The sequence below is a fragment of the Varanus komodoensis genome, unplaced genomic scaffold (assembly GCF_004798865.1).
Source record: "Varanus komodoensis strain SLA01 unplaced genomic scaffold, ASM479886v1 scaffold33, whole genome shotgun sequence".
In the NCBI taxonomy this organism is placed as follows: Eukaryota; Metazoa; Chordata; class Lepidosauria; order Squamata; family Varanidae; genus Varanus; species Varanus komodoensis.
This window is the reverse complement of record NW_025335817.1, coordinates 10,956,890-10,980,525: the sequence shown is the minus strand read 5'-3', so window position 1 is coordinate 10,980,525 and position 23,636 is coordinate 10,956,890. Positions and strand designations below refer to the sequence as shown.

Here is a 23,636-nt window from a genome sequence, read left to right as displayed (position 1 = left end):
TTGAATGCACTGTTCAGTTCCAAACACCACTCTTAGGAAAGGTTCAGTCACATCAGAACGAGTTCAGAGAAGGGGATACAAAGGTGATCAGACTAGAAACTTTGAAAGATCTAGGTATGCATAGCCTTGAGAAGACCGCAATTTTCCCCAGGCACAGTCAGATAAAGTAATCAAATAATGTACATGGCAGGAAGTGTTTGGCATTAGTGTTACTGTTGCTAACTTTATCATTCTATGAGAAAAGCCATATATAATAAGGAATGAACATCTTACAGAATGTCTTTCGGATTATGGATGGGTAGAAGAATGAATTGATCTATTTCTAGTCTGTACTAATTCTGCATGTATTCTAAATTGTTCCATCTCCTTTCTCCATCGATCTGTAATCATGATTTTTTAAAAAGAAATTCCCCTTGAACATTTGTATTTAAATGGAAGCATCTGAAAGCATTCCCCTACACAAAATAATGCTTTCTAAATGCATTTTGTTTATGCATTTGCATGCACATGTTTGACCCAAGGAGAGCGCAGAAAAATTCAGAGAGTAGCATCCAAAGATAGCCTCATGAAGCTCCACACATTCCTGGAAGACATGCAGGTCAAGCTGGTTCACTTTGAAATGAGGACTGAACAAATCCCCAAGCACCACTACCTTTGGCCTTCCCAACAGTGATTCTTATCTTCCAGCTCTACCATCTTTATATGAGGACATAGAAGAAGACCTCATTGCAGCCCAGCTGGTCCCTGGGGTTGAGGAAGTCCCTTCTGGAGAAGAAACAACTGTAGAAATGGAGTTTGCCACTGATTCTGAAAATCAGACTGAGTGGGGAACAGAAATATTTCCAACAAATATATCCTTGTTATCTGGTAAGCCATGCCCCCAAGTTTTAACTCTGTTGCTCCGTTCAGGTGTGATTACTGCCCATGTGTATCACATGTGTGGCAGCATCATGTTGGAATAGAGATTTATGCACAGAGCAGCCAATGTTCATAGGACAATTCAAATGAGAGGAACTTAAGTTTTGCCAGCCTGCAAACATCAGGCAGCTCCAGGTGCAGGCATACCGAGTGGCAAGTGATCTGATACTGTGGTACAGGAAATTCCTAGAAATGCCTGCCAAATGCACACATAGCCACACACACACTGTGCATGTGCTGATTACTTGAGATGTCTCTGGCACTTGCAAGAAAGCCCACAACAGTGCTCTTAATAGAAGCAGCAAAGGAATTCCTTCTGTTATCTCTAATATTTGCCTCTAAGAGGCAAGCACTAGTGAAAGAATTGTGGTGTGTGTGTGTGACAGAGAGAGAGAGAGAACATGTGTGGCTGCCTGATGTAGTGAGAAAACATTTATGTCCCCCAACTTAAATGTCTGAATATGGCTCATCTGTAACCAATGTTCAAGCAATTCCCAATGTTTGGAATTCATGAAACTGCTGTGAGTACCATTATAAAATGGCTCCTATGGAAGTTGCACAGCTGCCTGGTTAGTCAAAGGTCATCTGAAGAGCAGGGAAGGCTAGAGGGTAGAAAGGAGGGGAAAGTCCACAGGTAGAAATCACAGTCTTTTTTCTCTCCTTAACAGTTTTCAAGGTTTACAATGTTTTATTTTTTAAAATGAGGGAGCCAGGGAGTGTAGCGTTTCATGGACACCATTGAAGGCCACTTTAAGTGCTGCTCTAAGAATCCCTGAGGTAGCAAAGATATCTAAGATGTCTACCTGAGACTCAGGAGAGACGTTGCCAGTCAGATATGCCAAAGTAACCTGGAAGGAATGCTGGAAGGAGTATAAGATGGCAGTTGCCCATGTAGAAGACAGCATCTTGTAGTCCTATGATGCCTTGGTGATTCTAGAGCTCCCTGGAAAACTGCTAAGATCTTTTAAAGTGTGCTTCCTTAAGCTGGGTCTGTACTGCATTTCACTACATTGTACAGATTTGTATGGGAAGGGAAACTTGGGGCTCTTCAGATGCTGTTAGACTACAACCCCATTATCTTTATCTTCAGCTTGTTCATTAGGGCCAATGGGAGCTGCAGTTCAACAACATCCAGAAGGCCACAATTTGCCCACTTCTGGGATTGGAGGGCTATTTCTGTGCCTAATCAAATTCAAAGGTTCTGCAACAGAAGTATTAGCATATTATATTGTAACTATTGTGCATGGAAACAAAGGGCAGCCAGTCCAACAACATTTTTAAAAAGCTGTTTCCCATTTATGTCTGAGTTACAATAACAGCAGAATGTTCTTAAACACCCCCACTTCATTTAATTAGATCCCTCCAAAATTTTGTTTGGGGCATCAGACTTATAAGTCACATCCCCTTTGTTGGGAAGTACAATGAAGGAAAACCAAATTTCCATGAAGTGATCTTGTTTGTTTGTTTATTTATTCTTAATGCTTTTCTATACCATTCCATACTTAAAAGTCTCAGGATGGTTTACAGCAAATTAGTTTAAAAAATCTACCATGGTGAATTAGTCTCTCTGAAACAGCAATTTTCCATATATTGGTGGACCAGTCCTGCATCATGACCCAACATCTGATTCCCCATGTATTTCTTTTAGGAATGGTGCTAGCAACAGAAACAGGATTACCCCACAGTGTGGCAAATTGCCTCCTGTATTCTTGTCCTAAGAGCTGAGTTCCTGCTATTGGGACTCCTGGGAGTGAAGTCTTGAAGTAGCTCGAGTTGATGTTCCTTATGAGAAACTGACTAAACTTTATTAACCCAGCATTTCTCTTCCTTTCTTTCCCTCTGTCTTCCACACTTGTTTAAGTGAGCCCATCAGCTGTTCCTTTTCCAGTTGATGTGATACCTGATGAAAGAAGTACAGAAGCTCCAATCACAGAGACATCTGCTTCTGGGTGGACATCTGGAATTCCAGATATAAGTGGAATGATTGTACCTAGCGGAGAACCCTCCGAATTTGAAGAAAGTGGATTTCCTTCTGGAGTCCCTGATTTCAGTGGGGTCCTTTCTGGAGAGAGTGGGATACCATCAGGAGACATAAGTGGCCTATCTTCTGGCATTATTGAAGTCAGCATCTTACCTTCTGGGGATGAAGAATTATCAGGGATTGGCTCAGGAGTCCAAGAGCGAGTGCCAGGACTTCAAGAAGGCAAAGGCATTGAAGAAATTAGTGGACTGCCTTCTGGATTTAGTGGAGAAGGTTCTACTGTTCAACTTTTCAGTGGTTTACCATCTGGAGAGTATGATTATAGTGGTCTTGCATCTGGATTCCCTACTGTATCTCTTGTGAATGCCACTTTGGTGGAAGTTGTAACCACAGCAACAGAAAGGGAAATCGAAGGAAAGGGAACAATTGGTATCAGTGGAGATGGAGACTTATCAGGTTTGCCCTCTGCTGACTGGGACATTAGTGGGATAGTGAGTGGGTTGCCCTCAGGAGTTGACACCAGTGGAATAGCTGATATCAGTGGGATTTCCTCAGGATTTGATACCAGTGGGGAGCTGTCTGGGGTACCTGATATCAGTGGATTACCATCAGGATTTGACATTAGTGGACAATCATCTGGTCTACCAGATATCAGTGGGTTATCCTCAGGAATTGACATCAGTGGAGCACCTTCAGGAATACCTGATATAAGTGGCTTTGTGGACCTAAGTGGCCAGACTTCAGCTACTGATGAAAGTGGTGAATCTTCAGGGGTCACTTTTATAGATACTAGTTTGTTTGAAGTGACAACACCTTTGGCTAAAGAAGAAGAAGGAAAAGGGCTTGTAGAAATGAGTGGATTGCCTTCAGGAGATGATTTATCAGGAACAGTGTCTGGAACAATAGATGTGAGTGGACAAACTTCTGGACAAATAGACATCAGTGAGTGGACTTCAGGAGCTCATGAAGTCAGTGGATTTCCAAGTGGACTAACAGAACTGAGTGGAGAAAGTTCTGGTGTTGGTCTCACCAGTGGTTTGCCATCTGGAATGTATGATTATAGTGGGCTCTCATCTGGGTTTCCCACTGTCTCTCTTGTGGATACAGCTTTGGTGGAAGTTGTAACACAGCCATCTGTTGCCCAGGAACTAGGAGAGGGGACTTCTGGTGCATTAGAAATTAGTGGGTTTATCTCAGGAGAGAGGGAGACTTCTGGAGAAACATCTGGCATGACAACAACTGGTGGATTACCATCAGGGAGCATTGATATCAGTGGCACATCATCAGGTATTCCGTATTTCAGTGGTGAAATTGCTGGTGTCACTGACTTAAGTGGAGAGTCCTCAACTGTAGCTGGTACTAGTGGTGATTTTTCTGGAATTCCGGAAATCACCTTAGTCACTACTGATTTAGCAGAAGCTGTGACCACCCCAGGGCTTTCACAGGAATTGGCTGGTGGAGCAGAGGTGGCCCATCCACACCTTCCTGAATCAAGTGGGGAAGCCTCCACAACTAGTGGAGAGACTTCTGCATATCCAGAAAGTACCATCAAATCACCCGAATACTATGATGTTAGTGGAAAAACATTCCCATTTCATGAAACTGGTGTAGAAGCATCTGCCATTCATGAAATGAGTGGGGAAGCCTCGGCATTGCCAGAAAGCCGCCTAGAAACATCAACCCTTTATGAAACAAGTACAGAAACTTTTACATCACTCGAGGCACCTTCTGCCAGCGGATTGCCTTCTGGAGCATTTGAAGAAAGAAGCCAGATCCATGGGGACAGTTCAGGGCCACCCCCTCAACCAGTCCCAGATGTCTCAGAGAAACCTGCCACTGATCATCCAGAGGCTGAGCTAACTGAGCCCTCTAAGCACCTGGAGGAAACCAGCATTGAAACAAATGCCTACACGTCTGTAATACAAAGACTGGAAACAGAAGGTGTGTCTACTCCAGAAGTTCCACCAATGCCAGCTATTGCCACTGATGTCACACCTAAAGTTCCACCAGAGGTGACTGATGAGACAGAGACCATAACACAAGGTATGGTTATAACTGTATATATTGTAGATATTCACTTCACATTCTTGGTTGCTTGAATGTTTGCATTCACTGCACCTGTCTATTGCCATGCTGCCTTTCATACAGAGGCTCTCACAAAGACCTTAACCTTGCAGCTGAATACTTAAATATTGTACATGGAGGCTGCTGGGTTACTAAACCAACCCTTCGGATGTAATGGTTTCAGAGACCTAGTTCCTTGACTTAAAATGTCATATTTCCTTCATACCCACAAGGCCTGATTAATTCATTCCTTCATCATTAATTAGCTTCTGTTGAAGAAGGTTTATAAGTAAATCCAGCAATTACTATTCCCATTGTGAGAAGAGCTTGCAGAATGGTGTCCCAGCACCCGCTGTAGCGGCCTGTCAACAGGTTCTGTTGTCACAGATGCTGCCACACCTTTTTTGCCTGTAGAATGACAACCTGAAGATCAAGTGTGTGTGCATGCATTGGGGAGTGGATGTAGCCTATACTCAGTCCTGCCTGAGGACTTGACACCCATAGTCAGCAAGGCGGGTGTCTGTCTAAACTTTGTAAATACTGATAAACCATAGACCTGGCACACTGGTGTAGAACCTCTTTCCACTCAAGAGCTAAATTCCATTTTGGAAAAGCTCTCAGGGGCTGCATTCCAGGAGGTGATGGCCAGGGCCAAACCTCCTGGACACCCACAATACCAGCCTATTGTAACTTAAAGCTCTTTCTTCTAGTAACTTGTGGGTGGAGGGGAGAGGGACAGCCAAAGAGCTGGGAAAATATAAAATGATTAGTGATTGAGAATGGGAGTGGGGGTCAGTAGAAGAAAGTGGGGCTGGATCCAGCGAGGGGCAGACCCTTTACTCTGTCCTAGAATGTTGAACTTTTTCAAACTTTTGAGCATTCTCATGCACTCCAAAGGCTATTGGGGACAGTCAGTTAGGAATAAGGCTGTGATGGAGGCTGTGGAAGGTATGTCTTTGGACCACTGTGGGACCTGTGGATCTTTTACTCATAAGCTCAGCAAACCTGGAGAGATCCCTTGCTGCGAATTAGGGAATTAGGGAATTCTGCCCTTGCAGGAATAGGAAATGTGCTCAGCGAGGCCCAAGAGGCATTTCAATGTTGTGGTCCAACAAGGCGCACAGCCAAATTAAAAGCTGATCCATTTCATGGTTACAGTTGTGCCCAAGACATGCGAAGAGAAGGTATGTGGAGCTGGAACCTGCCAGGAACATGATGGGAGCATTACTTGCTTGTGCCCACCTGGGTATATGGGTGATCACTGTAACATAGGTAAGTCCTGACTTCTTAATGTGGAGACAGAAAATAATGCAGCCAGCCAAAGTGATTACAAAGCCACTCTGTCCACTGAGCATGTGGGCAAACATTCCAGCTCCTACTCACTGAGGGAGAAGCAGCAACAGCCGAAAGTGCCTTCCTACCATTCATTAAATTTGCTTGTGCATAAGCAAGCAGACCAACAGATCCACTTTAATCATTCATGCAGGATGACTTTTTAATTTCCACAAGTGCAAGAGAATCTCATTTGGGGTTTTGCATACAGAAAGCTGATTAGTGAAGCTGCTTTTCTTTTTACACACCCAGAAAGATTATATGAAAGAGCCTCATGCATGCATAACAACTGGGCAAAGGGACAAAGCTTAGGAGAAGAGCACAAGTTTTGCAGGCAGGAGCTCCCAGGTCTAGTTCCCAGTGTATCCAGGAAGGGCTTGCAAAATCATTGCTCTTGTCTAAAAAACTGAAGGGCAGCTGCAAGTCAGTGTCAGCAATGTCCAGCTTGATGGACCAATGGTATTACTCAGTAAAAGGCAGCTTCCTGTGTTAGCCAACATCCCTATCACATCTTCTATCCTTTCTACAAGTTTGTTGGGTAGACCTTGGTAGCTTGACCCCAAAGCACTGGATTTGAAACAATTAGCATCTCATTATTTCAAGGCACTTTTATGATGTGTTTTGTGTGTTGCAGTTCTGAAGCAGGGTAATGTCAATTTCATGATGACATCTGTACAGCCAAAACAGGTTGAGAAATTGCAACAAAGCAGAACAATGCTTAATGTGAAGATGAAAGTCTGCTATGCTGATATCATGCCACAGTAACATCTTGTGATTGGTTAATAGAATATATAGAAAGGCAAAGAAATAAACCCCCTGGAAGAAGCCTTGTGTATAAGATGCATTTTTCTGCTACAAGGCTAGAAGCAGAAGGAGCGTCTATGCAGCAGCAGGTTAAACCCTTTCTGTAGCGAAGCTGTTAGGGGAGGTGGGTGCTGTCCCTGACTTCCTCCATGCTAGACATCAGCGGGAGTCCTTGGCAGGGCTCCATTTCCATGCAGGCCTTCCCCCTCATGAAGACCTCTTCTCCTCAACGCTTGCTTCAGCTCATCTTCCTCCTGGCCACTGCCCTCACCTGCTTTCTTGCAGGATGAAACTCCAGTGAACAAGCAGGTTGCAACAGTGACTGCCCATTCATCTCACCACCGGCATCATTCACATACTTGCCTCTTCTGGGCAGGAAAGCAAGCTGGTGAGGGGGTAGGTGGGGGTGACAGAGGGGCCTCTAAATGGTGAGTGAGCCTGAACAAGTCTTGACCAGACACTGGCCCAGTCTTTGTGTTGGCATGTGTCCATGGGAAGCTTCTGGGAGTCTTTATACCTTGGGATGGGGGAGATGTTTGTGCGCGTGCAAAAAGAGCAGCAAAATAATGTACATCAGGGCTAAGCTAGAGAACCTAATTCAGTGGCAAGCAATCTATGCATACTGAAGAAACATGCTGTGAATTCTTTTTTCCTTTGGACTTGTAACATTCGTACAGTGGCTGCAAGACTGTATGGGTCTTCATCTTTCTCCCTCTCTTGTTCTCTTACTCTCATTCTACAAGTTACTAGAGCAATGCCCATTTTTTCTATGGCAAGAAATATAGAGGGAGAAAACATTTGAACATGTTTTTACTGGAATTCCTGCGAAGTATTCTTGTTGTTTTATGCTATGGCTTTTTGGTGCTGTTTGAGGTATTGTGCAAAAGCTGGGACTAGTCATCTAGCTTATTTTGCTGCTGAGTTGGACCACTGCTTGTGTGATTCCCAAAGGCGCACACAATGAAGATGATGAAACACAGAAAAAGACAATAGCCTGGAAAATGTAAGTGGTGGCAGAAAGTAGAAACACCAGGCAACCTAGACTAGATACTCAAATCCATAGAAATTTGAAGGTCCTGATTTGCTGAACTGAGGCATGATTTTCAATTTACTGTGCCTGAAATGAGGGGATGCTGATGACTCCTATGTCAGAGGGGCTCAATATCCATTGCAGCTTTTATTTTTAGCTTTCTAAGAGCTGTCTGTGGCATTTCATGGCATAGTGGCCAACCTATCTGGGGGGTAGAGTTCAGCACCTGAGATGGCTCTTATAAACCAAAATCGCTGCTATGGATAACAAGCATGACCCACAAAGGAATCAGCAGCTTCTCAATGCTCAGAAGATCATCAGAGAGGATAGATGACTAAGGACAGAAGTAGATTTTCATATCCCTGGATCCAGGATCATGAATTGGGTGGAAGCCAGAATTTCAACCAAAATCAGTTATTTGGAAGGTATGCAAACACTCTTCTCAGCTGCTAGTTTTTCCCTGCAACCTTCCTTTGGTCTCCAAATGCTCCAGATTCATGTTACTATACCACAAGGGAAAGGACTGTCAGCCAAGAGGAAGGATAATACCTCCTTCCCATCTCCACTGCACTCCTGTTGCACTGTACTTCTGTTGAAATCTAGTTCTGCCCCAAGATGGGGCAGCTTTACGTTTGTTTGTTTATTTATTTATTTAGAATATTTATATGCCGTCCTGTCGTGAAGGCCTCAGGATGGCTTACATAAATAATATAAAAATAATACAAATGAATTACAGATCCACCCTGGCTGCAGTTAAAAACATATATAAACCAATATCAAAAGTTATTAAAATATTGTTGGAATAAAAAGGTCTTAACCTGGCACCAAAAAACAAATAGTGATGGTGCCAGGCAGATCTCTCTGGGGAACGCATTCCATAGGCGGGGCGCCACCACAAAGAAAGCCCTCCTCTGGGTACTTTGCCTCCTAATATCTTTCATGGAGGGTTCCCGGAGGAGGCCCTCTGCTGCCGATCTCAAGGGGCGGGAGGGCAAATATGGATGCAGGCATTCCTTCAGGTATCCAGGTCCCAAGCCATTAAGGGCTTTATAGGTAAGCACCAGCACCTTGAATTGGGCCCGGACTTCGATGGGAAGCCAGTGAAGCTGATAGAGGACTGGGGTTATATGAGAATAATGCCCAGTCCCCGTCAGCAACCTGGCTGCTCTATTTTGCACCATCTGAAGTATCCGGACTGTCTTCAAGGGCAGCCCCACATAGAGCGTGTTATAGAAATCCAACCAGGAAGTAACCAATGCATGTGTTACTGTTGCTAGGCAATCGTCCTCCAGGTAGGGACGCAGCTGATGGATTAACCGAAGCTGAAGGAAAGCGCTCCTCACCACTGCGGACACCTGAGCTTCCAGTGATAGCTCTGGGTTGAGGAGCACTCCCAAGCTGTGGACCCTGTCCTTTAGAGGGAGTGCAACCCCATTCAGGGCAAGGTCCAAGTCACCTACCCAGGAGCTCAATCCACCCACCAACAGGACCTTCATCTTGTCTGGATTGAGATTCAGTTTGTTGGCCCTCATCCAGCCCATTACCTTGGCCAGGTACCAGCTCAGTACAGTCACTGCCTCACCTGGATTGGTTGAGAAAGAGAGGTAGAGCTGGGTGTCATCAGCATACTGATGATTCCACAGCCCAAACCTCCTCATGACCTCTCCCAGTGGTTGCATGTAGATATTAAATAGTATACATACTTTACATGCAGAAGAGCTTTGGATTCCACCCAGGGCATCTCCAATTAAAATGATCAGATGGTAGGAATGATCTCTGCCCAAGACCCTGCTGCCCATTAAAGTGGGAAGTGCTGGTCTAGATGAGCACATTGTTTGCCCTGCCAGAGAACAGCACTGCCTTTCCAAAGGTGCAGTTAACTTAACCTGGTCTGGAGCTGAGATTTCATCGGCTTAAATGAGAAATGGTGTAATATGTAATATATGCTGCTGGAGGTTCTGCACCAGCTGCTCTGTCTGTGGGTGTTTATCTGTACTGAAGATCTGTTCCCTGCCTTTCAGTCAAATGTGGCCAAAACAGCCTACACACCACAGCTATACTCCTTCAAATCATGCACAACCCCAGCAGCCCTTAGGTCACTGGCCAGGTAGGTCCTCCCTTCTCGTGATGTTCTCATGGGGAAAGGTGTAATCTCCCAGTGGCCAGTGGTTCCTTTGGCTGGTGGCAGATGCCAGAGCATGTGCAATACTCATGGAACTGGCCCATGAAACAGAGTTCTTTCTGACAGAGCGGAGAAGGAATCAAGTATCCCTGCTGCTCCTTCTTTTCGGGCTAAGGGATGTGGCCAAACTGGTCCTCCCCTTGCTGCAGTGTCCTCCCTGAAGAATGGGGAACGCAACCTCCCCATGGCCCCTGGTGCCTTTGTGCTGTGCTCATGCATGCTGAAATGGCCAGTTTTCACTGACTGAAGAAACAGGAGGATATCCATTCCTGAGAAAGATTTACTAGAAAAATATAATTGTCTTAAAATGGATTATGAACAGGTCAAATCTATCTTAGCAGCTGACATTTGTGAGACAACCATTTCCACACTACCTAACGTTTAACACCACAATGCAAGTACAGCTTCCTGGCAGTAACTCCCACTGAACTCCGTGGAGCTTACTTCTGAGCTGACATATATAATGTCATGTAATTTTTTTCAAAGTTATCCCTTTACTTTCCATTCCATTCCTTTCTCCCCAGAAAGCTTTGCCTCCTGTTGCTGCCCTTAACTCTGAATTAGTTTCAGGAGAATGCCATCAGGGAGAAGGCAGAAGCAGCAAGCAATGCAGGATGCCTTGAGAGAGAGCATCCAAGACCACTCAGGGTGGTCTTGGGTAGCAGTGCCCAGTGTTAGAGGAGGAACAATCAAATTGCTTGTGGCAGCAACAAAAGAAGTGGTAGAGGGTTTCGCTTTTTCAAGAAGTTATTTGCATGCAAGTGTTCTGGCAGGATTGGCAAAAGTCAGTATCTGATTCAGATTCCCAGAACATGTCCAGCCAAAGGCATGGTACACCCCAAATGCAGCCTTCCTCAATTTGGTGCCCTCCAGAATGTTCTGGACTATGCTTCCCAGTGCTCCTGACCATTGTCCATGGTGGCTGGGGCTGGTAAGAGCTGCATTGCATAGCATCTCAAAGGCACCAACATGGGGAGAACCAATCTAAGTCCATGAACAATGGTGGCCAAGTATAGCATTTTTCAGAACCTTGGACAGCTCATTGGATGAATCTGCTCTCCTGTTGCAATGGAGTTGAGCCCCATATATACATTCTGACCCTGCCTACCCACTCCCAGGCTCCCTGCTCACTCCAGCTCGGGAGTGGAGAGCTTTAAGCAGCAGGGGAACAAGAGTGGGGGACTGATGTTCTGCTCATGGACTCATGCCCCTGCTAGTGGGGTTCCCACTGGAGTATCTGGTTGGCCACTGTGATGAACTAGACAGCTCTTCTGTCTCGTCTAGCTGGGCTGCTCTCAAATTATTGCATTATGTGGAGGAACACCAGTTCTCTATGAATTAATGAATATTTGAAAACATGTTCTGAGCAAATAAAGTGCTTATTCTGCAAAACATTTCTCCGCCTAGGTCACATTCTTTGAGCTTCCATTCCCAATGTCCTAATTCCTTAGCTGTACTGCCAAGAGAATTACTAGATTATCAGCATTTTCTGATCAACATTTCTAAGTTTTTTCACTCCTGTGGAGCCTGAATAATGAAGACACTGCATCCATTCACAGATGGATGAAGAAGAAGTGCTATCTCTCGCTCTCTCGCTCTCTCTCTCCCCCCTCTCCCTCTCCCTCTCCCTCTCTCTCTCTCTCCCTCCTTTGTTCTCTCTTCCACCTTGAATATTCTACATATACAATGAAAATAATTTCTTCACTCTGGGAAGTCAGTCTATGGTTTCTTGAGCTAGAAAAGGCATTCCTGTAGGTTTTTTTCTTCTGTTTTTAAAAGCAGTTAGATCCATTCCTTATCCATTCCAAGATCTCTTTGCACTTTCAAAGATATATAGGATGTCCAGTTGCATGCAAAGGAAGGAAGAAAGAAATCTATTGCCAATGAAGGGAGCATATGCATAGATTTTTCATGCACTAATATGTATATGTGCCAATTTAGGTACATGGTACCAAGTACACGAAAGCAAGATGGCCATTGAAGCTAAGGGAAGAAATGATCTGGCCATTTCTCCAAGGACACTGAGTTGCATTGGTAAAGCTGCCAGTCCTCTCACACAATTCTCTTGCCCCTGAGTTGCCAGCAAGAGGACAGATCTCAAGGAACAGTATTTGCCCAGGAATCTTCAGCCTGCTGATCCCCATGTTATGGGCCAAGAAGTGGCATTTAGCCAAGGACCTTTGGGTTCAGCAGCATTTATCTGGCTTAGCATCAAGGAAAACAGGACTTGAACAAGGAAACTGAAGGGCAAAGATCTTGACTGTCTGTGTACTATTCTTAATTATATTCCTACTCTACTCTCCCCCTTTTTGGTAGTGGTTCTGAAGCAGGCAGTTTAGAGGGCTGAAACCCACCTTCAGTGGCAGGATGGCATCTGCTGCCTTCACAGCCATCCTTATCATTAGCTGCCTGGAAGAGCAAGAAAGCCACAGACCTGGATTATTAAATTTGGCAGATAATTTTTCTCATTGACAAGGTGATATTTCTTCTTCAAGAGTTTGTTTCCAAATTGTCATACATTTCTTGTCTTGTTGGTAGCTGTAGCAACTATTTGTCATGTCTTCCTCACAAAGGATTGTTCTGTTGTATAATCAACTTGTCAAAATCTGTCCATTCCTTTGCCTCATTGTATTTCCCCTTTCAATCTTGAAATCAGTTGGTGATAAGTGGACCACTGTCTATTTTTCCCTTCATCTTTTAGTTGTTGCCAAGATTTGACTCATCCTTGTTGATCAATCATATCTCCATAAGTTATAAAATAATTATTTTCCCTTAATTGTTTTCCATATGCTTTGACCAGGAACATCAGAGGAAAGATTGGAAGGCTACTTGTTCCCATGGAATACCAAATTTTTATTAGGCTGTCTCTTAATTTATGGTTATTATTTGGTATCAGGGCCTTTTTAACCAACTCTTTAACCCATAACAGACTGTGCATTTCATCTTCAAGGTCTGCTATTTCTAACTTCACTTGCCTATAATTAGCATAATCCAATCTGCAATACTAACTAGGACAGCTGCATAGCAGAATAGCTTTAAATTAGGTACTGCAAGGTCTCTTCTCACCTTTTCATCTTGAAGAATTTTTAATCTAATCCTTGGTTTTTTGCCATTCCGAATAAAGGTATTTGGTTGTCATTGCCAGTCTTGGAGAGTTTTTCCTGGTATAGCAATTGGCATCATCTGAAACAGAAAGCTCAATTTCGATAGTACATTCAATTTTATGATGGAAATTCTTCCCAAAGGCAGGTAGTTTTTCTTACGTGCCATCAAGGCATTTCCAATTTATGGTGACCCTCTGAATGAAAACCTTCATTCATGTCCTATCCATGATAGCCCTGCTCAGCTGTTGTGAATTCAGTGCTATGGCCTCCTTTATGACTCAATCATCAAGCATAGAGTTGATTTGACAAGTCATAATGTCAAAAACCAATCACCTTTTTCATTTATGAGGAACCTGAATTGCCTTGACATATTTCATGCTGCTGATTGGCTGCAGGGGAACCTGGGGGCATCCTAATTTTATTTTGCTGCTTTAACAACTCAATCCTGTATTTGTTTGTTTATTTATTTACCTATCTATGAAAAGCATTTCTATCCTGTCCTTTACTGAGGTCTCAGGATGGCAGTACAATAATAGCTCTTTATGTTTAGCTCCTTATGTTTCATATTTATATTTTTCGCAACAAATACATTCAGTAGAGCCAATTCACAGAGAAAGAAGTCCTACAATTCCCAGCATTCCTTGGCTAGGCCTCTTTCTGTCTAAACATGCCTAGGATTGCACTCCAAGTGAATTTAATCTTGCCCCCCACAATTCCTACCTTGTGCCCCATTGTATGATGAGCAGCATAATCGCAACATGTCAGCAGTCAAGAGATTATGGAGTACTATTTTCCTCACTTTCATTTTTAAGATTAATTTCTTCTCAAAGCTGTAACACAGAGTGAAGTAGCAAATACCACAAGGCTGTTTGAGATGCTGAAGGATAGACCCACGTGCCACAGAGCTTCCTTTGTGCCTCCTAAATTAGCTTACTGCCTTTCAGGATCAGTGTTGAAGACAAATTTCTGCCAATCCATTCAGTTTTTACTCATGCAGCATCTTGTCCTTCATCTCAGGTGGAAGAATGTCTTGGGCCAGTCCTCCTGTACCCACAAATGATACTCAGGCCCTGCTCTGAGCTTTCAGTGTTTGTGATGCAGCAGTATCTAGCTTGTTTCTTTGTATGTGTGCAGAAAGCACAGAGGCACTGTTCTTCCCAAGAGCTCACTGAGAACAAACTTAACAACTTTCTCAATGTGTTGGGCTTCCTGCTTTGGCTGTTCTCCAATGGCTCCCTGCCCCTTTAAGCTCCCCTTGTCAAGTAATTTCTGGCAAGTGCCTTCATCTTCTCCCCTTTACAAGGGTGTCTGTGCCTTGGGCAGTCGATAGCAAACATAAGACTCTCGAATCAATCACTCTGATGCCTCTGAATGTCTCTTCCAATAAGCCAAGTTGTCATTCTCTCTGGCCTGGGTGTAGGGGCCAAATCTGATCAACCTGATCCCAATGTAACTTTCAGGGACCCTATAATGACCACACCTCCTTCCCTGGCTGTGCTCCTTTACCTTACCTACCAAATACTTGGTGGTCTCTCCTAAGGTTTAGTAAGAGCTTTCAGCTCAACATGCTGGCATTTGGGGTATTATATTTTTGGCCCAGTCCTTTTGCCTTTGAGCTCATCCACCACTGGAATGTACCCTTCCTTGAACTTCAACACAATGAAATTTGGCCCTTTGGCAGAACAAGTTTCCATGCCCCTGTGTAGGAAAAGTGCCTGGACTAGTAGTCACCTTAGGTCGTTGCCTAACTTGCCTCTACACCTAGTCATGCCTGCTGGTGACTCAAGTGGGACCCTCTTCTTTTGCATCTTCCATTCTTTTTCTCCTTCTTCCAACAGCAGTAGGAAACATTCTAAAGTTAAAATAGGCACCACCTTCCTAACCTCTCCTGCTTGTACCTCCAAATCCTGCATTCTTTCTTTCCCCAATAAACAAGGACACTTGTTCTCCTGTTGATGGACTCCCTGCCCAGCCCAAGTCCTAATGGAAGCCCTTGATTTCTTGCAGACATTGATGAGTGCCACACCAGCCCCTGTCTGAATGGAGCTACCTGCGTCGATGGCATCCACATTTTCACATGCTTATGCCTTCCCAGCTACGGAGGGGACCTCTGTGATATTGGTACGGCCTACCTACCTCCCTGGCTTTAGCTAACTGTACTAACAGCTGCATCTCTTCTCTCTTTCCTGGGGGTGGGGAAAGCAACCTGGCACATGTAGGCTGAGTACTCCCATCTTTTCCCAACCCATCCCATCCACATCTCTTTACAGCTAACTCTTAATGACTACAAAATAAGTCTTACCAGAGGAAAAGTTGCCTTTCCACTTACCACCTTATATTTATTAGGCCTATTTCTCTAGGCAGTTTCTTTTTATGCATAGTGACACCTGGATATTCTCTTGGTCATGGTTAGGAAGCAAGGGAAAATTTCTTCCAGGCATAAGCAGATGTGCAAGTTCCTGCCCTTATTTCTCTTGATCACACTCTTAAAACTCTACCATTCTATCACACACTACATTGCTCCAACAGTTACATGCACGCAATGCACACACACGTGCATGTACATGGAAGGTCACACTCTTGGGCACACTCCTTCACTCCAGGATTCCGTCATAGTCTAAAATCACTCGAAGAAACAGAGAGAGGGTGGATTATGCATTTGCGGGGGGGCTTATTCATATAGGTTCCCATTCAGCTCTTAGTGGGCTCCATTAAAGGAGATAGTTCCACTCATGTACATTGAGAAGGGATGACATCTTCCTTTCACCCTAGCCTAGTTTCACCAAAAACAGGGGAAAACTTTAAGTTCCACATTGCTGTCTCTAACTGTAGCCCTTCTCCTTCTCCCATATGAATGAGTTTCACCTTTAGCTTTTGGAGTAAAAGGCTGCTAAACCAAGGCTAATGTTGTATTGGGGAAGGAAAATGCCCCCCACCTCTCAAAATGGGTAGTCTAATGTACACTGAGCCACTGAGACTTACAGTTAATTGAGGGGCATCTGCTTTATAAAAACCCTCTTTTCACTACATACTGTCCATCATAAAGGTGCTATTCCCTAATAATTCTACAGTAGAAAGACAACAGCGGGAAGGCCTCCAGCCCCATCTTAGCACATGTTTTCATAGTGCAGAAAGAGAGTTCAAAGAACTTACCAGGCACTGAACCAGGCACTTCTCTGCACCTTGGGTTTGTCCATGGAACAGCAATGCTATCAGAAAGAGATCAGCAGAAGGTAGGGTGAGATCTGCTGGTAGATTGCTGTATTATTTACAATAGACTAGCAAGCATTGTACACCCCTGAGGGATTTACAGTGGCAGCAACCAAAAGGTTTACCCCCTCCCCACTCCCAAAATATAGGCCTGTAGGACACCTGCTCTGTAGTAACTCTGATGTAGTCTTGTATTTGTCTATTCAGCTCTGCATGGTGCCTGATTTACCAGGTGCATCAACACCTGCCCCACCTATTCCCATAAACTATGGAATTCTCTGCCTCTGGAAGTGGTGATGGCCACCAATCTGGATGGCTTAAACATGGGATTGGAGAGATTTGTGAGGGAGGAGGCTGTCAGTGGCTACTAGCCTTGCTGGCCATGGGCTACCTCCTTCACCAGAGGTGGCCAACCTGCATACCCCAGTTGCTGAGGAGCTGGGCAGGGGGAGGTCTTGCACCCATTCTGCTTGAGGGATCCTGTGGTTTGCCATTGTGTGTACAGAGTGATGGACCAGATGAACTGTGGGTCTGATCCAGATTGGCTTTTCTTGTGTTCCAGCTGGGTCAGTTGTTTATCTTCAGCATCTGCTGCTCACAGATTTATTTCCTTTGTACAAAAAGGTTCCATAGAGTTATCAAAATTAATAGCCATTTGGAGAAGTTGTAGTAGCACAGGAACTCATGATGAAAGTCCCCATATCCAGATCCCCAATGAGAATCATAGTTATGTTCTCAGGAAATGGATAGATAATTAGATATCCTGCTTTTATATTATTTAAATATAAATAAAGGAATAAATAATGGTTTAAAACTCTTTCCTAAAGAGGTCCAAAATAAGCACACACCTAATGCAATCACATAGTTAAGCTCAGTGGGCATGACCACAATCCTTGGTGTAGCTACCTAGGAGTAAACTTAGTGGAGATCAGTGCTACTTGCTTTGACTGCATAAATTAAACTTGTAAAATGCACTTCAGTGAAATATCTTTTGGCAGCTGAAATACACCCTGGCAATTAATCTTGCAAAGAACTGTTACCATTTAAACTGCCCGTGTGAAGTAGGAATTCCATCAAAGCGAAGGAAAGCAGGATCCCGAGGCTGCTTAATAATTTTCCTCATTCTCTGATTTCTTCAATGACTCTCCATCACAAGCAATTTTAAGATATGGAATCCTTGTTATAACCTCAATCACTTGCCAAAGAAAGGGAAGTCCAGCACTATTCCTAGTGGTCTTGCAGATGAAGTCAATTCCCTTGTTCTAAGAGAGAAAGGGGTCCTACTGCTGCATTCCTTTGGGTTTCCCCTCCATTACACAATTGTTGACAGCCTCATCCTCCATTAAATGGTCCAGTCTTTTCAAAATCCATCTAGCAACCACCACCTCTTGTCTTAGCTTGCACCGGGCAAAGTCATTAACTGTGGGAATGAGGGTGGCTGTTGTTCTGGGTGTGCTGATCATGCTGATGTAGAGTCCAAGTGAGAGAATGAAGGGGAGGTGGCAGAGGGGGCTTGCTAATGTGGGGCTCTGGACTCCAAGATGAGAGAAGCAGAGCCAGGCCATGCTCCCTCAGCACTCAGGCAGGCTCTGAGAAGAGCCAGCAGGCACAGGTATCAGCAGGGGTGTGGGAGAGGAGCACTCCGAGTCAGATAACCCACCATAACACATCACAGGAGAGGAGGGCCAACTAGAGGGCAGGTGTATTGAATAGAGTTGGGCTCACTTCAAAACGGGCCCTTCAGAAGGGATCAGGCTCACACATACTCCTCAGGAGGGTTTGTGCAAGTAGTTGTTTAGACTGGGTTCCACAAACTGCTCTATGCATATTCAGAGAGACCTTCTATAGTGATTGTTGTTGTTGTTATTATTTTCATTTTATTACATATACTGCCTGTACCCGAAACACTCTGGGCAGTTTACAACAAAGTAATGAGATGAAATAAATAATAATATGTTTCCTTTGGTGAATAAAGAGCTTGTTGCAAAGAAATGCTCTGTTGCCTTGAATGTGTAAAGGAAGGAAACCCTGGTATGCAACATCAACCGGGTTCAGGACAACACAATAACCTGGACTCAGTGCTTGAGCATGGGTTGTCACTGAACTGTGGGTTGTTATTGAAACATGTGTTCTCGTATTATCTGACCCATAATGAACAGCCCATAGTTCAGTACCCAAAAACAAACCATGGGTTCTCTTGCATGGGCTGTTCATTGTCAACAAGCCATGGCTTGGAGGGACAGGTGGCACCCCCCCATATTTGGATCAGACAGAATGACAACCCATGATTGACCAAAAGCCCATGGTTCGATACCAACCCACACTCAACTGTTGAGTGTAGCTTATTGTGTTGTCTAAATCTAGGCACTGAATTTTTTTTCCCCAGTAACAATCAGATTGAGCTCCGTTGGGATTCCTGTCTCCATCTGAGAAGACACAACTGGTCAGTTTCCTCTACACATCCTTAAATCATAAATCAGCCTTCCCCAAATGGGTGGCCACTGGATGTGTTGAATTAGAACTCCCATGATCCCCATCATGGCTGAGGGCAGCAGTTTGGGAGATTCTGGTATAAACTTTGACCATCTCTCTACTGAAAACTTCCTCAATGGGCATTTCCCCTCACCCCCAACAACATAATGCCTTGCCCTCTACAAACATTGATGAGTTCCCTGGTGGGTGGAAAGAATATTTATTTTCCTTGTCAAGCTACGGAACTTCCCACTGCTATCTCAGGAAAGGATGTACTTCCATTACATTCTGCTACCAATGATCCACCAGAAGGAAGCAGATTAGGATGCTGCCCCCTTCATCTTAAAAGGAATAAAGTACAATTGATTCATCCTACATCTCGCCCACGTTCCTTGCAAAGAAAATGAGAGCAACAAACAACCAAGCAATATTTTTTCTGCTTGTTTACCTTGTTAAAGGGGACAAAATATTGTGTAGGTATGCAGTACAGTGTTGTAATGGTTCAACCACAATTCCTTCCACCCTCAGAGGGGTGGCAGGAGGGCCGGTGGGTGGGAGGGAAGCTGCTACCTAGTCCTCAAGGTGGGCCAAACTGTATGGTCTGCAACATCCATTCCCCCTTTGCCCACCACTCCCATGTAGCAGGGTAGGAAACCTGCACCTCACTGCTTCAAAAGCCCACTGCAAATTCCCAGTTCAGGCCTCTGACAAGGATGACTTGTCCCTCTGCAGGGGTGAGGGCAGAGAGGAGAAAAACTGGAGAAAGAAGCGGGGTGCCAGAGGGAAAGAGATGAGGTGATGACAGAGTTGCTTTAGCTATGACTCCACCTACCACCGACTTCATCCCCACCTCCCAGTGGCACATGGGCTTGTGGGAAGGGGCCATAGTTCAGGGGTAAATGCTTGCCAAGCAAGTCTCTGGTTCAATTCCTGGCATCTCCAGGAGGAACTGGAAATATTCCTGTTTGAAACCCTGCAAAGCCTCTGCCAGAAGTGCTGAAAAGGCTAGAAAGATGAATGATCCAATTCATTCTAAGGCAGGTCCCTGTGCTCTTATGATAGGGACATTTACAACATACATCCAACAAGCTGTTTGCCAACAAAGAGTCAGAGTCTCTGAGCATGCACAGAGCAGTTTACTGAAGCCAAACTAGAGACTATTTCCAAGCCTCCCACAGGGTGCTCTAGTTCCCAGCACTGCGTCAAGGATGGGTCAGGCTCTTCGACTCCTCTTCCATGTCCCCTCCCCATACTTCCAAATCCTGTCAGTTCCCCAGGTCTACCTGAACACCTGGAGATGGTGGCCTTGAGATGAGCTCTTCCTCCTCTGCCCTCTCTGTGTCCATAAGCCTCATTTCCCAGGCCTCAATGTCTTGATCTGAAGACCCATTTTGTCAGTACCTAAAGGGAGTATATGACTTGAATAAAGGTACCCAGTTCAGTTATCACCCAAGTTCCTTCCATACCCAGCATGACTTAGCTGCATCAGATGTTTTCAGCCCATATGTTAAGTCCAAGGGTAAAATTAAAGGAAGAATGTAGTGGGACTCTCTAAAGGAGAAAAGTACTAATGATACTCCCCTAAGAAGGAGTTACATGGATTTGTTTTTCCCAGTCAGTATTCCGAAATGCATCCTTGCATTTTGAACTCCTTCCAAAGTGTTTATGGCTGTCTACAGTTTGCTTCATTTCATTAGGAGTAGTTCATACATGCATATTCATCCCATGATTGCTGCAACATAAAGTGACAACACAAGTGTGGGAATTCATCCATCATGGCCATAGGATTACAGGCAGACAATCTGAATTTCCTCTCACTGTCTATGGTGGAGGCAGTTCACACATTCTAATGTCATCAAGCCTGTCTCCAGACACATCATTTCCATAATCAACGAACAAGTTGCAGGGTGCAGGACTGACCAGCTAGCCACAGCCCTAATTTCAGCATGCGCTTCTGGCCCCATCTCTGGCATCTGCACCTTCTCCTGGATGCATGAAAGGGACCCGTATGGGCCTAAGGTGGTAACACACACACACATGCATACAAAAGCAGGAGCCCTAATTGCAGTAATGGGGCAGGGGGGTGGGATAGCTCTCTAGAAGTGGCTAGGCTGCAAGTCATATCATTCCTCACTATTGTCTATGTGGAAATGGTGGGATTTGCAGCTCAACTGGGATCTGGCAGGTCACATTTCCCTGTCCCTGTCTTATTGGCTAGCTGTCCTTTTCTGTTCACATCTTATGACTCCAGGGAGTCTTTCACGTGTCCCGCTGAAGGTGTAGGTGTTGAGGCATGGTACGATGGTCATACTAATTTGAAGACATGTGGCTGACTGGGGCATTCTCATTACCCCCTCATGCCTTCACTGAACATGTGGATTTTAAGGCAAAGTGGGTCATTATATAGTACACAAATGAAAACCTAGGTGTAGATGGAAGCATGTGTGAACAAGGCCTCAGTAATCCTTGGCATTGGGGTATTAACAACAGGAGTTCCAAGTAGCTAACTTCCCTTCCTTCTAAGCATTCTTTTTGGCAGGACGTAGAAGTAAGGAACTTTGTGTCCAACAGAGGTGATAACTGAAGCACTCCAAAGTCTTCCAGAGACTTCCATATAAATGAATCTTCGTACCCCTGCTCTATTTTCCTATGACAGAGTTTTGGTCTGGAAAACAGGAATTCTAATTGGCAAAAATCCAAGTGACATCAATGGTACCATTTTATCAATATTATTCAGCTGTGCGGGATTCAGGCAAACAAAGTCAGCTATGGTAATAAAAGTAAGGGGAAAGATCATTCCTTTGAATTATCTAAACCAGCATTCCCTGGCCTGGTGTCCTGTAAATATATTGGACTTTAACTCCCACAATCCTAGTGCATTGGGTGACCACCAAGTTGGGGAAAGCCAACTTAAGCAATGTTATTTGTGGAGTCATGTACTGGTGATGGGATCTCTTTTTATAAGGGACTCTCACTGATTTATGCTTCTAGAGGCACATTTAAGGATGTAAGAAAAATCCTGCTAGATCAGTTCTCCATAGTGGCAGTGACTTCTGTAAGGTAAATTTTGCTATGAAAAAAAATCCTTTTTGCATAAAATACTTCTTCTGCACCTGCTGCTAATCGGATTCATTAGCACACTGTGCAGGTCTGTAGGGAGCACTGAGCCCCTGGCACTAATTGTATATCTGCCCCTGCCCCCGCCCCCACCCCCGCCCCCGCTCCTGCTCCTGCCCCTTCTAGCCACAATGTTCCTGTGTTGACCTGGAAGGTGTTAAGGGTACTAATACTTGCATTTGACTGAAGATGAGTAGAATCTGCCATGCATTCAGGTCCCAAATTCACAGATGTTTCTATTCAGGTACAAACAAATAGATGTAGATTTTCCAAATCTTCTGCTCAAGCTGCCAAGGTAGAGAGGAAGAAGATATTGGAGACAAAGTTTGCGTATGCTCCCTGCACACTTAAGCCCTCTCCAGGTAGAGCTAGAGTGTTCCCAATTTCTAGAATTCTTTTTTTGAAGACTTTAAGGAGAGAAAAGGGGGAAACTCTCTTTTCTTTATATACCAGTTATAATTTTATAATTATGTCCCTTTGTTGGTCATCTCTTTCTTCCCTGATCTTATAAAGCTCCTAACATTTTTCCTCTCCTCATAAAGGGGCCCCAGTGTTTTGATTCAAAGAAAGATGCAATGCAATGATAACTCTATTTAAGTTTATAAAAGCATGCAATACATTTAAGATTTTTAAAGCAAAGCTAGAGATTGTTTCAAATGAATGTATTTAACTACAAAGGGAAAATAAAATATATAAATCGTAATACACATATGCTAAATATTTAATATAATTCTCACCCTTTTTCCACACTTCCTAAAAAAGTGTTTCCCTTAACTTTATTAATGAAATGCACGACCGAACACAACAATAATACAATAAAATTATGCCTGCCTCTGATGCACAAACACATGTAAAATAAATCTCCCCCAGTAATCCCACTTATTTATTTATTTATTCATTCATTTATTTAGAAAATTTCTATGCCGCCCCATTTGCCGAAGCCTCGGGGCAGCTCACAAATATATTAATTAAAATATTATACAATAAAAATGTAAAACAAGTTAACAATATAAATAAGTCACCCTGGCCGAAGAATAAAATAAATAAATAGTATTAGCAGTTAAAATGATGTCTGAATAAAAAGGTCTTTGCCTGGCACCAAAAAACAAATAACGACGGCACCAGGCAGACCTCTCTGGGGAGCTCATTCCATAGATTGGGCATCACCGCAGAGAAAGCCCTCCTCCGAGTACCTACCCTCCTAATTTCCTTCACGGAGGGTTCCCAGAGAAGGGCCTCTCCCACAGATCTCAAGGGGTGGGCGGGCATATATGGACATAAGCACTCCTTCAGGTAACCAGGACCCAAGCCGTTTAGGGCTTTATAGGTCATCACCAACACCTTGAATTGGGCCCGGACTTAAACGGGGAGCCAGTGAAGCTGACGGAGGACTGGAGTCATGTGAACATAATGCCCCGTCCC

General features: G+C 44.1%; 1 protein-coding gene across 1 annotated transcript in view; it reads left to right on the top strand.

Annotated features, from left to right (window-relative positions):
* ACAN (aggrecan) overlaps positions 1-23,636 on the top strand; it is a 56,008-nt gene that overhangs the window by 20,597 nt on the left and 11,775 nt on the right. Inside the window, exons 11-13 of the mRNA XM_044438795.1 lie at positions 688-867; positions 2,780-4,942; positions 15,423-15,536. Of these exons, the coding sequence (XP_044294730.1) occupies positions 688-867; positions 2,780-4,942; positions 15,423-15,536 (2,457 nt within the window). The remainder of the gene's footprint in view (positions 1-687; positions 868-2,779; positions 4,943-15,422; positions 15,537-23,636) is intronic.